At 37.5% G+C, this 17,903-nt stretch overlaps 1 protein-coding gene across 1 annotated transcript in view; it reads left to right on the plus strand.

Moving 5' to 3' along the window:
• Dscam1 (Down syndrome cell adhesion molecule 1) overlaps window positions 1-17,903 on the plus strand; it is a 77,671-nt gene that overhangs the window by 27,518 nt on the left and 32,250 nt on the right. The window contains exon 7 of the mRNA XM_018506479.1: window positions 12,392-12,515. Within this exon, the coding sequence (XP_018361981.1) occupies window positions 12,392-12,515 (124 nt within the window). The remainder of the gene's footprint in view (window positions 1-12,391; window positions 12,516-17,903) is intronic.

The raw sequence follows: 17,903 nt of genomic DNA on the forward strand, positions 1-17,903 counted from the left end.
AAAGACTTTTGATATCTCTAAGTTTAAATGTATTATAGTATGAAAATATTCAAATGTAGTTTTGAAAATTTAAAAGGTGTAGTAATCACATATAAACTCTCCTGCATAAAAGAGAAGTATCAGCAAGCTCAAATAGTTGGAAAATTTGTGTTAAATTTAACATTTAACTTTTGTATTAATTTTACAAAATGTATATATTAGAAAGTAATTATTAGAAAGTAATTATTATTTTACATAACACAAATGTTATGTAAAAAAATTAATATAAAAAATATAATACCGCGACACAATTTGTAAATAAACTGTGGAATCATATTTTTTCAGTAAAATTAACATTTATCATATGTTAAATTAACGCGTATTTTATTCATACATTTTAATATTCATTCTTTGTTTATGTATCTTATCATATTTTATACAATATTATTAGAGAGAAAATCTCTTTTTATATTATTTTTATAAAATTAAATGTTAAGCAAAACCTACATTTGTAGCATTAAGCACAGAGATTTGGACATCAAAAGATTAAATTGCGCTACGTTTTTTACGCTAATTGCGCAAAAATTTGCAAGATACAGATTTAGTTCGAGATTCAGGGGTTCCCCGTCCTCCTGCATATAGATAATATTTTAGCTAGCGGTAATAGTGCGTACGTACGATTCAATAATGTTTAGAACCGGTTGGCAGCGTGAAACCGAAATTCCCGACGATAGATGACATCAGAGGGTTTCGTATGATTAAAGATGGATCTGTCACATTATCGTGTCCCGCTCAAGGGTTCCCTGTCCCTATTCAAAAGTAAGTCGAAATTCACGAAGATATTTCGTTGTGGTGCATCTCACTGTCATCTTCACTTTTCCTCTTATCCTTTCCAATTACTTATCTTCTTCTCTCCCGGACTGCGACTGGCAGAGCCCGTAGCGAGCACACGTCCAAAACTTTCGAGTATCGTCAACCTGATTGGATTCGTGACGAGGACCAACGGGAGCTTGCCACTTTTTTGCCCTGCGCAAGGATTTCCGCTTCCGTCTTATAGGTAGGATAGATCATTCAAACGGCGATTATTTAAATACGATGATATAAGATCAATACCTATAGTTTGAGAATTTTGTTAATAGACATAATAGTACATTTATTTTATATTATTATAATTTTACATTATTAAATTAGAAGAGACATTTCTCATGATAATTCCTACCACGATACTGAAAAAATATTGAATTTTGACACGAAATTGTACACAATTATCCGATTAAATAATGGATTTCGAGTTGGTTATCATTTTAATGGGTTTGAAGGGTTCCCTGTCCCCTGGCATACGTAAGTGGATCATTGTAACGTTGTCAGCATTTCTGACACGTTTCCTTCCACGCCCGTGGTCTTTTTGTAGAACCTGTGGGGAGCGTACGTCCAAAGTTTCCGACAATGGATAACTCACGCGGATTTATCTCAAACCAGAGAGACTCTTTGACTCTACTCTGTCCTGCTCAAGGATTCCCTGTGCCATCGCATAGGTGGGACAAGGTTATATCACGGCAGTTTTAGATTTACAAATAGAAAATACAATTGTGTATCTCTAGGAGTGATAGAAAGAACACGAGCATTCATAATTAATATTATTTTCTGAAATTGCAAATATTTTTAAAATATAGAATTAACAAGCTCATTTTTTTTCTCACAAGATAATTTTTCCTTATTGTTTTGAATATTTGTTTATCGTTTTAATATTTATTTTGTAATAATACAATTATTAATATGCCCTGTCTCAGCAATTTTAAATAATTATTTAAAACAAGAAATAAAATTCGATTAGTTTAAATTATCACATTTTTGTTGCAATTGTACAAATGTAGATACATGCTGTACGCTCGTGCTTTCTCTTTCGCTTTCTTGTAGAACCAGTCGCCAGCACAAAACCGAAATTTCCGATGACAGAGAATTCGCGTACGTACACAGTTCACTGCGATCGGCCGCTGACTCTCATGTGTCCGGCACAGGCCTTCCCCGTTCCAGCTTTCAGGTATACAAAGCGTCGATGTTATAAGAAAGCGAGTGCGTACTATAGAGAGACCATATTCCGGTTGGCGCACGACGGCATGGCAGTGCGGAATAATGTAGAAAAAACGAAGAAGGAAATTGCGGACGGATAGATAGACGGTGTATGCACGCTCTGCGTGTTCTCACATACTCATCTTCTCTTTTAATCTTTCAATGTCTGTTATACGAATCGCCATATGTCAATTTCCGGTGATCGATTATTATACATGGAACATTTAAATTTACTTCATGAACATAAAATTTTATTTAAACTAAATTTTAACTATACTGAAATAACTGTACTTAAATTTTTAATTATATTAGATTTCATTTAAACACATATGTTTTATTAATAAAGAAATGTCAAATTACAATATATTACTCGTTATAGTATATGTATACAGAGGTGAAATCCTCTTTCACTTCCACAAATATTAATTAAGAGTTATGAGGCACCTTGTATATATTAATAGCATAAGTGAAAGAGAGCATCGTGATCATCGATATTTCTTTGGTATCTTCGAACTTTCGTAGAACCAGTCGCAAGTGCCCGTCCGAAATTTCCGTCGCTAGCGGACTCGCAGGGATTCAAAGTGTACTTAGATGGCACGATGACGTTATTGTGTCCTGCTCAAGGGTTCCCCGTCCCATCGTACAGGTAAAGACCCCCTCTTTTTTTTTTTCCGAAAAAATGATCTTTTCCATCAGAACCGGCATCCAGCACGCGGCCGCAATTGTCCGGCACGAGTGATCTTCAGCGATTCAGCATTTCTTCGCAAAGAGGCGTTACTCTCCTTTGTCCTGCTCAAGGATTTCCGGTACCTTTCTATAGGTAGGAGTTTGTGCACTATTTTCGAAGAAATTAAGAAATCACACATTTATATATATATATATTTTTTTCGCGTTCTGCTTTTCTCAACATCTTACAACAACATTATTTCGTCAGGTAATTAATTTCTGAACTACTTGACACTACATACAACACAATTTTATGATTTGTCTCAGACTTTTCTATTCTTCGTAATTACAAAATTTAGAAATACTGTTATTACGTCTCTACAGTATTTTCATTTGCTCGCTATCAATACGGAATCGTTCACCGTTGTTAACGAAGAGGGCAGACCCTATTCCAGCATAGTTAGAGTAATCTTGTGCCGCCAGCTTCGCGCATATCGGACTGTGTCTAGCGTTCTGTTTTTAGAACCCGCGTCAAGCACCAAGCCTCAGTTTCCATCTGTAAACGACGTTGGGCTACGCGTTACAAAAGGCATAGGCTTTACGTTGTTATGCCCGGCTCAAGCGTTTCCGGTCGCCACGTATAGGTAGGTTGATATATTGGTTGATCTGCCACTATTGTCGTGGAGAGAGGAGAATCTGACGGAGAATATCTGAGGGCTTCTTCTCCCTGAGGATGGTTACTCTGTCCCAGTATCGATTTATTTGCGCGTAAAATGAGATTTGCGGTTTATCTTAATTTTTATTTTATTTGCGACAAAAATTGTAATGACTTCTTAACTATAATAGTAACGCGATTTAATATATATTATAATTTAATATTAATTAATGTTATCAATTTGATATATCATTTCCAAAATTTATTCATCAAATTTTGAACTTAATTCTATATATTTTAATAATACAATGTATGTATCAGTGCATCGAGACTTTGCATTTGACTGGAAGTTTGATTTGTAGAACCGGTCGGCTTCGCAAAGCCCAAATTCTCCACTATCGATAAGAGCCGTACATTCGAGATCGCGGAAGTTCAAGGCGTGACACTGCAATGTCCCGCCCAGGCGTATCCCGTCCCAGTCTTCAAGTAAGTTTGCGGGCGTAAAGTACGCGGGGATCATCGATTTCCTATACAGTCGAACGACTCGGTATTCGCTCGTTTGTATTTTTGGTTACGTAGAACCATTGTCGAGCTCGAAACCGAAATTAACGGCGTTGGACGTGAAATCGACGAATCCGTATGCGATATTGGGCTCCATCGTGACTCTCTTGTGCCCCGTTCAAGGGTTTCCCGTGCCAGCATTCAGGTAAATTGCTCTTTAACTTGATATTCGTCAGGGCTATCCTCGCCGTCTGTCTTGGGGTCTTTGATTTCGTCGGTGGAGGGTGAAGTCATCAAGGACACGTCATAGCAGGTGATTATCTTCCCCAGTGTTTCACGACGGTTGCCGAGCACTGGATAGTCAATATTAGCGTGTTCAATTATTATGGAGTTACCTTGTCCCGGTGTAGGGTTTCTTAGACATAAAGAAGAATAAAATAAAATCGTATACTACAAATATGTCGTTTAGGAATTATTAGCTTGGCAAAAGAAATAATTTCATCAGTTCATAATTGTCTATTTTATTGTTAAATATTACAATTACACTTTAATCGAATAAATATGTTGAGTAATTTTGATTTTGTATAATAATCAAACGTAATGTGATTACTAAAGATTCATGGTTCTTTTTTTAGAACCAGTTACCAGCACGAAACCAAAATTTCCAATGACAGAAAATTCTCGCACTTACACAACGTACACGGTACAACGTGAACAACCTCTAACTTTACCATGCCCAGCTCAAGCATTTCCAGTACCGAATTACAGGTATATTGAATATATAAAGATTGTCTGAATAATTATATTGATTGATGCACGGTTACGCGGTACAGAAAGTGATTGAATAAACACGAGAGAAAGTGGACATTGAAGGGCAGGAATCGATTTTTCCTTCCGGCTTGATCGTGTCCTTGTTATTTAAATTACATTTATATCCCGCTTAATTTCTCTCTGTCCTCGGAATTTCTTCGGCGCAGAAATTAATAACTATCGTTTTCTATCTTTATATTCAAGAGACTAATCAATATTTCAAATACACGTAGAGAGAATTATGTGTAATATAAATATTGGAAATGTAAAGTACTCTTTTGCGTTTTGTGTATTTCGAATAAATTTTTCAAGAGAATAAAAATATTCACTTCCTTGTGTGAGTTGTAATTAAAAGATTTTTTACAAAAATCAAATAAGTGTAAAAAATTAAATTCTCGGAAATTAAAAAAATTTTATTTTTATACCGTTCATTGTACAAATATGATCATTTTTCTCCGGAAATGATGTGTAAGTATATAAGAACAAAGTTTTAAGTTTTTTGATTAATATTTTGAGAATTCATAAGAAAAATAATAAATCACTGAATTTGTTCTCTTGCGGAAATTTTATATTTATTATATATTTATTTATTCTATAATATTTTACATTTATCTTTTTTTGTAACATTAATAGAGATGATAAATTGGTATGATAAACATGAAGAAAAAAGGAAATATTATACGAAGCATATAATAAAACAATTTTTTAATTTTATTTATTAAATTTAACATACTGTTTTTAACAAAAATATTCTTGTTAGATGTTAAATTCTTATATTTCCTGTTTTTTGTTTAATTTTTGTCGGAACAAAATTGTTGACAATGTAATAGAGAAAAATTTGGTACCATAATCCAAATAAAGAAAAATGGACTTATTTAATTTTTGTGAGAAATCCTTCAATTATATAATATAATTTCCATATATTGTTTAAAATATAAATACATTTTTTAGATTTTAGAGGGAACATTTTATGCTCTTCTTGTATTTGAAATACAATTTGGTTTTTGGTCTTGCTTCTTCTACGGGATACCCAGTTCCAGCGTTCAAAACGTGTCATATAGTATCGACACGTACGACGATCTAATGTTTCCTCAATGTAGAGCCCGTGTCCAGTGCGAAACCAAAATTTACGAATGCCGACATAAAAGTGGTGAAGCCGACGCCGAGCTCTAGCGCGGTGTCAATGACTTGCCCCGCTCAAGGGTTCCCTGTTCCAATTACACGGTTAGTACTAGTCTTCGTGCCTAACAAGCCTTATTTTTCCTCGTGTACCCTTTAGAACCGACATCAAGCGCGAAACCCAAATTGCCAAGTGTGCGTAAAGTCGAATTCATGGAATCTAGGTCGCTTGGTGCAGCAAACCTAATGTGCCCCGTGCAAGGTTACCCTGTTCCAATTTCAAGGTGAGAGACGCGAATATATTCTATCCACATTCTTCATAATCGTTAAAATAATTGACACTTTGACTTGTACGTTCAACGCTGAATTTACGACTTACAATAATTTTCAATCACAGAAGATTTCTCCCGATTTCTTAATTGGTAATTCTCTTGCTGTTCGTGATGTCGCGAGTTGCCACGTAAAAATGATCGTTTCCATCACGTTGTTTCTCGTAGAACCAGTCGGGTTTAAATCGCCAATTTTCTCCACCGATGACACTCTTAGAGCCTATCCTAGACGTATGGGTACGGATGTGGTGCTTGCCTGCAACGCTCAGGGATTTCCCATCCCAATCGCCAGGTAATTTCGCACAAGAGGTGCTTACGCGATTCAATTTTCGTCGATTTCAGAACCGATAGGTGCCAGGTCACCTAGATTAACGTCGGACGATTTAAGTCGTACGATCGGAAGACACGAAGGACAACCCATTAGTATTTTTTGTGCTGCCCAGGGAAGTCCTGTGCCGACAACTAGGTAATAACTTTTAGATTCATAGTTGACAAAGATTGACTTTGTAAAAAAAAGTTTCGTATCGATGTGGATGAGATTGAGAAGAAATAAAATCAATTTATATCAATTAATCAAAATCGAGCTTCGTTTTTGCGGGGAAACCCTGTTCCTGCCCAAGGTATAGGGGGGGTGTAAAAAGATCTTTTCTAAATCAATAAAAACATTCTTTAGAACCCGTCGGAAGCAAAGCACCCGCCTTCGCGGGTGACGTAAAGTTATCTCTGCTGGTGAGAAAAGCGAACATGGACATTAGTTTGTCTTGTAATGCTCAGGGTCATCCTCCTCCAGTATCTAGGTATGAGATTATTACATCATTATCAATTAATACAAGAAAGTGTTGTCAAAGGGAGAGAGGAAACCAGGGAATATTGTTAAAGCAATAATATTTTTATTCTTAGAGAAAAGCTGCTAAATTCGATTTCATAAAAGAGCTGTTTTATTAAAAGACGAATTTAATAACGCGTAATGCATAATAGGTGTTGGCAAGGGAAAGCCCTGTCCCTGCTTCAAATATACGGGCAAAAATTGGGTTCGTAGTAATGGCAAGTCGATATTCTTTAGAGCCCGTCGGAAGTAAGGCGCCTGCCTTTGCCGGCGAAGCAAAGATATCTTTATTGGCGCGGAAAGCGAATGCAGAAGTCAGTCTTCCGTGCAATGCCCAAGGCCATCCTCCTCCAGTGACTAGGTACGACATTTAATAAGGATTCAAGTAACATCGATCTTTAAAAATAATAGTAACTTCATTCTATAGGCAATATTCATTTGTCTGTAAAAATCGTTTCATGAATATCAGAATTCAGAAATGATTTTAAAACATTTAAAATATATATATGCAATTTATATGTGTATTAAAACATCTTTTTTTTGGTAATCTTATGTTATTTACAATATTACATTTACTTGTTACATCGGTTGATTTTTCTTTCATATCTTTCACGGAACAATCGTTACGAAAAGTCGACGAGGGGAACTCTGTCCGAGGGTTCAGTCATGTAAAGCATACACATTTTTCGTGACGTCTTTTATTTTCTCATTTAGAACCGATGGGGAGCAAAGCGCCCGCATTTATAGGAGACGTAAAAACATTCTCTTTTGTTCGTAACCGCGGATTGGAAGTGAACATGCTATGTAACGCGCAGGGGCATCCTATTCCTGTAACCAGGTACCTAATAATTGCATTGTCATTAACCATTTATTCAAATTACATGATACATGCTTTCGTAATTCAAATGTCTCCGTAAAATTATTAGTACTCATAATATATTGTAATAGATGAGAATTTAACAATTCTCGGTGTGGTTATTTAGGTTTCCTAGCTTTTGAAATATGTTAGAATCTGATCAATTATGCGATGATTGCTTCATGCCTCTCGATGTAATTAGAACCAGTCGCCACGAAGAAACCGAAGTTCTCGAGCGAATCAAAGCTGGCTTCGTACGATCGCGTTCGAGGAGACAATCTGACTTTGTTGTGTTCCGCGCAGGGGTTCCCAGTTCCCACGTATAGGTACATGTGCAAATATTCTAAAGCTTCAAATAGAGCGACAATTGTCGCAGCATGCGAGAGGAACCACATTTTATTCTCTATCGTACAATTAGAACCGGTCGCCACAAAGAAGCCGAAATTTTCGAGCGATGCAAAGTTTGCTGGATACGAACGTGTTCGAGGAGATGATCTGACTCTGCTGTGTCCCGCGCAGGGGTTCCCAGTTCCCGCGTATAGGTACATGCACGTCAGCTGTTTAAAGCTGTAAATAGAACTGTAAATAGAGAATTGTTGCAGCATGCAAAGAGAATTTCATTTTCCGGTATTTAATTAGAACCGGTCGCTACGAAGAAGCCGAAATTTTCAAGCGACGCAAAGAAGGCCTGGTACGATCGCGTTCGTGGAAACGATTTGACCCTGTTTTGTCCCGCGCAGGGGTTCCCAGTTCCAACGTATAGGTACATGCACGCAAGTATCTAAACCGTAGATAGAGCAATTGGTCATTCGCGCAACATGCGAGAAGAGATTTATTTCCCTGCCTGTCATGTAATTAGAACCGGTCGCTACGAAGAAGCCGAAGTTTTCGAACGATGCGAAGCTAGCTTGGTACCATCGTGTTCGAGGAGACGATTTAACCCTGTTTTGTCCCGCGCAGGGGTTCCCAGTACCAACGTATAGGTACATGCACACCAGTACTAAAGCCGTAGATTGAGAAATAAATGATTCTCATAGCATGACCGTGTCTGTATATAAATTGTCAGAGCCAGTGGGGAGCAAAGCGCCGACGTTGACAGGCACTTTGAAAGGAGGTTGGATGAATAGCAAAGCTGCTTCCAGCATTGTACAGTTTTGCCCTGCTCAGGGCTATCCAGTACCTTCGTTTAGGTAAATTCGCATTTGTGTTTCTTTTGAAAAACCTATTTTTTTATTTTTATTTCTAGCCATTTTATTTTCCATCAGATACCTTGTCTAAATGCGTTTGTATCAGTCTTTTAATTGTTGTCCTATTGATTGTTCTAAAAATAATGTGAGTCACATGGCTTAGAGTTTCATTGATTTATATTATTCTATTAATCGCAGAAGGGTTCCCTGTCCCTTTAGAGATAAAAGACGTTATTGTTTTACGTAGCTAAAAGACGTAATTCTGTTATTGTTTATCGCATGTTTCTTTATATATTAGAACCTGTGGGCAGCAAGGCGCCTGCATTTACGGGCGATGTGAAAGGTGTGTGGATGGAAAAAAGCAGAGCATCCAATGTCGTATTACCGTGTCCAGCACAGGGATATCCCGTGCCTTCCTTTAGGTATAGCTTCTACATGTACATATATACTTCACAAAAAGAACTAAAAAATTTGTTTTATTTTAAAACCAAAGATCAATTATATGAATCAAGAACAAGTTATTGCTTCTCATTTCACATTTTATCTCTATGCGCCCGCATCGTTTTCTGCTCCGATTTTCCGCTCCGTTTCTTGCTAACGAAGGGGTCTCCTGTTCCAACAGAAAGGTTACATAAAAACACGACAAGCGTTGAGTAAAAATATCAACTTGCTGAGCAATCGTTGCATAAATGATTAGAGCCAGTCGGAAGCAAAGCGCCAGCGATAACCGGCATCGTGAAGGGCGTGTTGCTAGAGATCGGGGCACGATCTGCTGTGGTATTATTTTGCCCGGCGCAAGGCTATCCTGTACCCTCTTTCAGGTAATGGCAAAGAGCGTAATTAGATCCGATGTTATAATTTAGGTTAAACTTTAATCTCTACAAAATTTATCTACGTCAACTTAAATTAAAAATTGTTTACTTTTATTATATTTGGATTTATTCAATTCGTTTCAATTTATTGTTTATGAATTATGACAATAAATTCAAGCATTAATCTTCTTCGAATCCAGATAAAACACTTATTGACAAGCTTGAATGTGTGGAATTAATTAACATGGAAATATAAGCATGTATAATTAATTTTATAAAGTCCGAGTTGGTTTCTCATGCACGTTTGTAATCGTTAGAGCCGATTGGAACTAAAGCTCCGGCTCTCAGCGAGTTAAGAGCTGGATGGTTGAGGAAAAGAACGCACTCCAATGCTGTGTTGTCGTGCCCGGCGCAGGGATATCCTGTTCCTTCCTTTAGGTAATGATATAGCACAGGAAAAATGTCATTAGATCCGATACGTCTTGTAAGACTTATATTTCAATTAAAAATAAATCGATTACTTATTGCTTTTTACTACCCTCGAATTTTTTTAGATTCGCTTCGATTTATTGTTCTTGAGTCTTGACAATAGACACAAAGATCGATTTGTTACTTCAACCCGGAATAAAAGATTAATCTTGAGCTTGAGTAATATGTATATGGAAAGAACGGTTTTGCGCTGAAGTATTTAAAAATTTATTGTAGCTAAATTCGGATCTAAAAATAATTTTATTGGATTATCAAAATAATTATGTAAGACATTCAAGTTGATTATTAGAATATCAAAATTTTTTGCGATATTATTTAAATTCTCTACATAATTATTTTGATGGTTTAACACTATTATTTTCAGATCTATTATCTAACTAAATTTTTAGATACTTTAGCAAAATCGTTCTTTCCATGTACAATTAATTTTATAAGGTCCAAATTGGTTGATTGCATGAATTTTGTAATCGTCAGAGCCGATCGGAACTAAAGCCCCGGCTCTCACGAACGAGATAAGAGGGGGATGGCTGAAGAAGAGAGCGAGTTCAAGCGCAGTATTACCATGTCCGGCGCAGGGATATCCTGTACCCTCTTTTAGGTAAAGTTACCGCAGTTAATGAAGATTGTTGCGTGCCACTTTTTCTGATTTCTCGATGGCTTTTGTTCGCTAGAACCGGTCGGCAGCAAAGCACCGGCATTGACAGGCGATTTGAAAGGTGGATGGAAGGAAAGAAGGGTAGGCTACACGGTGATATTGTTCTGCCCAGCTCAGGGTCACCCTGTGCCCAGTTTTAGGTAAACTTCTTTAACGCAGGAAAACACGTGTAATTTTGAAAAAAGCGGAAAATTTTTTCTTGAAAAAGAAACTTTCAAGATATTTTTTTTTTTTTAATGAATGAGTCATTTTCTTTACCTCCGGTTTTGTTTGAAACATTTTCGTTTTTTTAATCGTTAGAACCGATTGGAAGTAAAGCACCGGCGCTGGTTGGCGAAATGAAACGCGGGTGGAAAGAGACAATTGCGAGATCCAGCGTGGTACTGACGTGCCCTGGTCAGGGTCACCCTGTGCCCAGTTTTAGGTAACGACATTGTCGCGCGATTCCTTTTTTGAGAGATTAAGGCTCGATTGCACCAACGTTATTTTTACTTTAAATAAGAGGCTTAAAACTTTCTTTCTCTCTCTTTTTAAAGTCGAGAGAGAGAGAAAGTTCTAACAATAAGCCTCGCTTAAAATTATAGTAACGTTGGTGTAATTGGGCCTAAAATGTATTGTACATACGTCGATAGAACCGGTCGGCAGTAAGGCACCTTCGATTTTGGGAGAGAAGGGCAGTTTGATGGAAAGGCGTACCGATACACACATCGTGATTCTCTGTCAAGGGCAAGCTTACCCTGTGCCAGCGTTCAGGTAAATCATATGGGCGAATTATATTGAAATGATTCTTTTCTTAATCGCGTCAGTAACGATATCTATTTTGCTGAAAATAAATTTTAGGACAATTTCTTTATTTCTCTACACTGAAAATGTTGTGATACGTATATGTATAACCATTTATTTTGTTGATATGTGACTAACAAAACTTTTCTTATTTTTTCATTAAAAAATTGTGTTCTAATCAAAATTTGGTTAGAGTAACACAATTTTTTAATGAAAAAATAAAAACATTTTTGTTAGTCACATATCAATAAAAGAAATGGTTATACATATCAAACATTTCTTTCAGTGTAATATATTGGTACAACAAAGGTCTGTAATTTATTTGTGTAAAGAACCGGTAGGCAGTAAGGCGCCTTCCGTCACGGGTGACGCGAAACGATGGCTACGAACTAAATTGATGGTCGGATTTGCGATGCAGTGCCAAGCGCAGGGTCACCCAGTACCAGCGTTCAGGTACTTACAGCGTGATTGTGCCCTTTATTGATTTGTACGTCATTAATGGGAGTTCGTGGTGTAGTCAGAACGGTGGAATAATAATCGTGGCTCGCTTTATTTTCTTTAAAAAAATATTTCGTTTTCACATCTTAGAAATGCAAGTTTTTACGGTATAACTTTTAATTCGGAAATCGATCTATGCGATTCTTATATTATCAGAGCCAATGGGAGCGAAGGGGCCGAAATTCTCGAGTGACGATCGCGTCAACTCATTTATACGCGCTGCGGGAAGTGCATCGAGTTTACACTGTCCTGCGCAGGGGTTCCCCGTACCGTCGTTCAGGTAATTAAGAGAATGAAAAATTATCGGAGGATATTCAGATGATTTTCTCGCTTCGCTCCAGAGCCCGTGGGATCGAAGGCGCCCGCCTTTCAGAGCGACGCGAAAAGCAGCACTTATGTAAGAAATGCGAAATCGTCACTCGCGCTAACTTGCGCCGCTCAAGCATCGCCACCTCCGACTCACAGGTAATGATGTTAACGAACTGGACATAGATCGCGTAATTTGGAGTCTCATAAAAATGGTTGCTGTTAAAGTAGAAGTATTGTATGATTTGTTGTTTTTGAACTATGGTTAATAATGTACATTTCTCTTATATCTTATTAATGCAAATTTCTAAATTTGTAAATCTTTTTATCATTGAAAGTAATAATTACAAAACAATTTTTTTAATTACTTTTATTGTATATCTACTATTGTATATCTACATTTTCATTTACATTTTTAATATCTTCGCTTTCTTTTATTTTGGATAAGTATTTTAAATTTAATTTTAGTAAATTATTTAATAAGAAATTATACGGCGGTGGCGCGTTTTGTCCTGACGTTTTATCAGATGTCATTTTAAGAAAAATAACAAATTTCGTTTCCACGCTAGAGCCAGCAGGTCGTGTATCTCCAAAATTTCCGAAATCTGCAAAAAGTGATTCATTCGAGGTGGCGAATGGTGCCGTGATAAGTTTATTATGCGATGCACAAGCATTTCCTGCTCCCGGATTTAGGTCAGTCATTAATACATTTAGTTAGTTTTGTCTATATGTATTCTATGCAGTTCTTATTCTTGATTGAATTTTAGTAGGCTACTTATGATATATAATATTGTACGGCGGTGGCTCGTTTTGTCCAGACATAGATATATTATTTTAAGAAAAATAATAAATATTGTTTCTATGCTAGAGCCAGCAGGTCGCGTATCTCCAAAATTCCCGAAATCAGCAAAAATTGATTCATTCGAGGTGGCGAACGGTGCCATAATAAGTTTGTTGTGCGATGCACAGGCATTTCCTGCTCCCGCGTTTAGGTCAGTCCATCAACATATTCACTTAGTTTTGTATATACGAGTATATATATCTGTATTATGTGGTATCTTCTTATTCTTATTTAAAAAAGAAAATACAAGTATTGCTTGGCGGTGGCGCGTTTTATAGACGCAGACGTATTATTCTAAGAGAAATAATAAACTTTATTTACGCGTTAGAGCCGGCAGGTCGAGTGTCTCCAAAATTTCCGAAAATGGCAAAGATCAATTCCTTTGAAGTGGCGAGTGAAGCCGAAATCAGTTTATTGTGCGATGCTCAGGCATTCCCTGCTCCCGCATTTAGGTCAGTCTATATGTATATATATATATATATATATATTTTATCGGCATTTTTGAAATATCTTTTACGTAATATGTACTCAGTTTACTTTTAACAAATTGATAAATAAATGTTATATGGCGGTGGCGCGTTCTGTCGTAACGAAAAGGTTATGAAAAATAAAATTTATGTGCATTAGAGCCAGCAGGTCGTGTAGCCCCAAAATTCCCGAAAACGGCAAAGTCCAATTCCTTCGAAGTGACGAATGATGCCGAAATTAGTTTGTTGTGTGATGCACAGGCATTCCCTGCTCCCGCATTTAGGTCAGTCCATCGACATATTTAATTAAACATATTTTCGTAGAACTTGTTCTTGTTTATTCGCGGCGATACAGTTCTCGTAACGTTATCGTTCTGTAGAACCTGTAAACGGTGCTAAGCCTCGAGTCGCTTCCACATCTAAATATGATGTTCTCGCGAATGTCGTCGGAGTGGCTGTAACAATGTTGTGCCCCGCGCAGGGACACCCTCTTCCAGCTTATAGGTATTTACAATTATTTATTGTAATCTGTAGCGAAGACTTTCCTCCGTTTCATCAATTTTATTCGCGCTTAAAGATATATCTTCGACATAGCTCTTTTCTTGGCGAAGGATAGCTTTGCTCACTTAAGCCTTAAGCGATTCATATCAATCAACATACCTTGATTCGTTTTATCGCTTTATTGTTTACGTATCTAGAGCCAGTAACTGGCGCAGCACCGAAGGTGCCACCAACAGCTAAAATAACTGTCCTCTCAATCGCGTCGCGAACTGCCATGGTAATGCTGTGTCAGGCTCAAGCGAATCCACTTCCTGTCTTCAGGTACGCCGACGTAAATGCAATGCAAATATTGGCTCTTGATAAGAATTTTCTTATCCGGGATGGAAATTAAATGAAGATACAGTGAAGAGATTAAGTGAAGATACAGTTCTAAATGGAATTTATGTACACATGTAAAAGAAGTATTTGATTTTAGATTCTTCAAGAAAAAATTTTCAAGAGAAAACTACTAAAAATGTTTAATTTTTAACATTGATTAAACATTTATTTTAAACATTAATTGACTTTTTATAAGTCAGGAAATGGAGACATTTGTTTTTACTAAAATAAGAAGCGCATCCTGCCGATCATGTACTAATATTAGATTGAAGCATATATGTGAAGATATCGATTGATTTCGTGGTAGGTGAACCTTTCGCCCTTTTCGTTTTTAGAACCGGTTGGAAGTAGTCCGCCTCGATTGCCGCCTAGATCTAAATTTGATGAAATGATGATAAACGAGGGTCATGCAGTGACGTTGCTTTGCGAGGCTCAAGCCAGCCCGTCACCTTTATTCAGGTGAGCTGTTCGAACAATTTAACAAAAATCGTCACTGAATTATCATAATTTGTACATATAAAATTATTTAACCTTTTTCAAATTTATTGATAATTGTACGAAATTTTAGTAAAATTGATTAAAGAAATTTTTTAAAAACATGACGTTGTAATGCAGTTCTTGAGAATGTAAAATGCAGTTATCAATCGTTATCTTCACATTTTACCGTCCGCAAACCCGCATTCTGTGTGCCGTGCGTCAACAATACATTTGATAACGACGACGACGATGACGATGATGATGATGATGATGATGATGATGATGATGATGATGATGATTATGGTGGCGTCGCGTTCCCGAGTTTCCCCAATGTTTGCGCAATTGCAGAACCGCGAGGCAGTGTACGTCCGAACGTACGAGACAAGGATGTGAACGGATTAAAAAGGGACATCCTAATCGGACAGACGGTTGGCCTACCTTGTCCTGTTCAGGGTTTCCCAGCACCTGCATTCAGGTACAGACATTTACAAGTCAATTGACAAATTGCGATGTGAATAAGAATCGCATATCAGACAATTTCGAAATAACGTTTGTATATCTCATTTTTAATTGCGATACAATTGCGGGAAGGTCCAATTGAAGAAATGAGATATGTCTTCCACGCTAGTTCGTGTTCTTGCACCCCGATTCCCTGCTTACAGAACCAACCGGCAATGTCGCGCCACGCATTGCCGGTGAACGTTACGAAGGTGGCAAGTTGATAGATGTACCAAAGACGGGTATGGCGGCTTTGGAATGCGCCACTCAGGGTTTTCCTGTCCCATTGACAAGGTACATTGGCAAAAATCGCTCCAATATCTTCCTTCCTGTGTTTTCTTTACGATACTATTTCAGAGGGCACAAATAAAATCGCGCCACGATCATCAGGCAAGAAGTTCGGATTCGAAGTTGTTCTGGCTGTTGAAGGTCAGGATATTGCGTTGAGTCATTCGCTTCAGGGATACCCTGTGCCTCTCACAAGGTATAGACTTTGGAAGTCTTCTTCCATGCGGGCGAATTTGTATAATTTGTTTTTTTCTCTGTTCTTCATCGTCGTCGTCAATGAAGCGAATCACGTTCTACAAATTACTGAAATAAAATGTGCTCGTGTGAGAATGTTCTCGATGAGCTACAGAAAATTACAGATAGGCATAGTGCACTATTTAATGAGTTAAGGAGTTAACAATTTTGTGAATTCGGAGTATCTGTTAAACACAAAATGACAGTAACATTATATCAATATTATAATTTCCCACTTAATAATATAAAATATAATATAATATATATAATGTAACAGCACATGTGCATAACAGTTATATTATTGAGTAGGAAATTATAACATTGTTATTCTTATACTGTATTGTGTTTAGCGGATAGATATCCAAGTTAATAGCAAGTTTACATCAAACTTTTACTGTGTGACGCTTGAGTTTATGTATATGTGTGCGTAAAAAAGTGAGTCGAAAATGTCAATAACATGAAATTGTAATATCAATAGTTTTTAAACGTTGAGGCTTTGAAAATGTCCAACCACAGGGCATGAAGTTCGCGCCATCGAGTGCGGCGCAACTAAGTGGTTCCGTGCCGTTTAGCGGTATCCGTCAAAGCGTTCGCGTGGCCAGCTGCTTAGTTGCATCGCACCTGATGGCTCGAGCTTCATGCCCTGTGGTTGAACATTTTCATCGTTTAAAAACTATTGATATTACAACATTTTGCTATTGACACTTTCGATTCACTTTTTCCCGAGGAATATGTATGTGCCGGCTCTTGCGGGTTGTCTAGACCATCCTGTATATAGTAACAGAATAAATGCAATATAAATTTTAAAACATCTTCTGTCATTACGTTATATTAATTAGATGTGAGTGTCGTGCAGTAAATAATCAGATGTAAACTTACTACAACATTGCATTCAAAATCGGATCACTATCTGGCAAGATTGGCATCATAGTCAGGTGAGTAGATTGCATGCTAAAATTCTGTCGACTTAAGCCAGGTCGAACGCAAAGGCATAGGGTATGTATAAAACTGTTAGTCGCTTAAAATTCGAACGTCGCGTACCGGTTCCGCAGTTGAATTAAAAAATAGAATGGACCCGAAATTTCGTTATCAAGGGACGAAGTTCTCACACACTTTGGGCAATCTATTTATTTCAGAGCCGTCTGGTCGTACTGCCCCGAAGACGACTGGTGACGGCCTTAATAAGTACCGCGGGGTAGAGGGCGAGTCTCTGGCGCTGGCGTGTGCGGCACAAGGCTTTCCTGCCCCGATTACTAGGTACACACCTCCGTACAGATCTTTTTTCTCTCTGATTTGGATGTAGTCTCACGCTCCGCGGGGCACAGATCCTGTATTCACTATTAATATTTTCCATCCTTACCCTCTACCCCGTGTCGGGTGGCGGTACCGTAAGATTTGACAGGGGCAAGAAGAAAGGACATGATTTTTTAATACAGAGATAGGATAATATTATGAAATCCAGAGAAGAAATGTAAAAGTATTTTTAAGACACTCGGTGCAGAGACGTAGAGAAGGAGGAGGAGAGGGGAAGAGAACGAGAGAGAGCGTAGATTAGAGCAGAGCTTGGAAAGGTGCTGAAAATAACTGATGCTCTCGATTTTCATGCGACGGTTTAATAATTTCGATGGCCTTTTAATTCCGAATGTAAACTAAACGCGATATTACACGAGTCACAAAC

Source organism: Trachymyrmex cornetzi, unplaced genomic scaffold (assembly GCF_001594075.2).
Source record: "Trachymyrmex cornetzi isolate Tcor2-1 unplaced genomic scaffold, Tcor1.1 scaffold225, whole genome shotgun sequence".
NCBI lineage: Eukaryota > Metazoa > Arthropoda > Insecta > Hymenoptera > Formicidae > Trachymyrmex > Trachymyrmex cornetzi.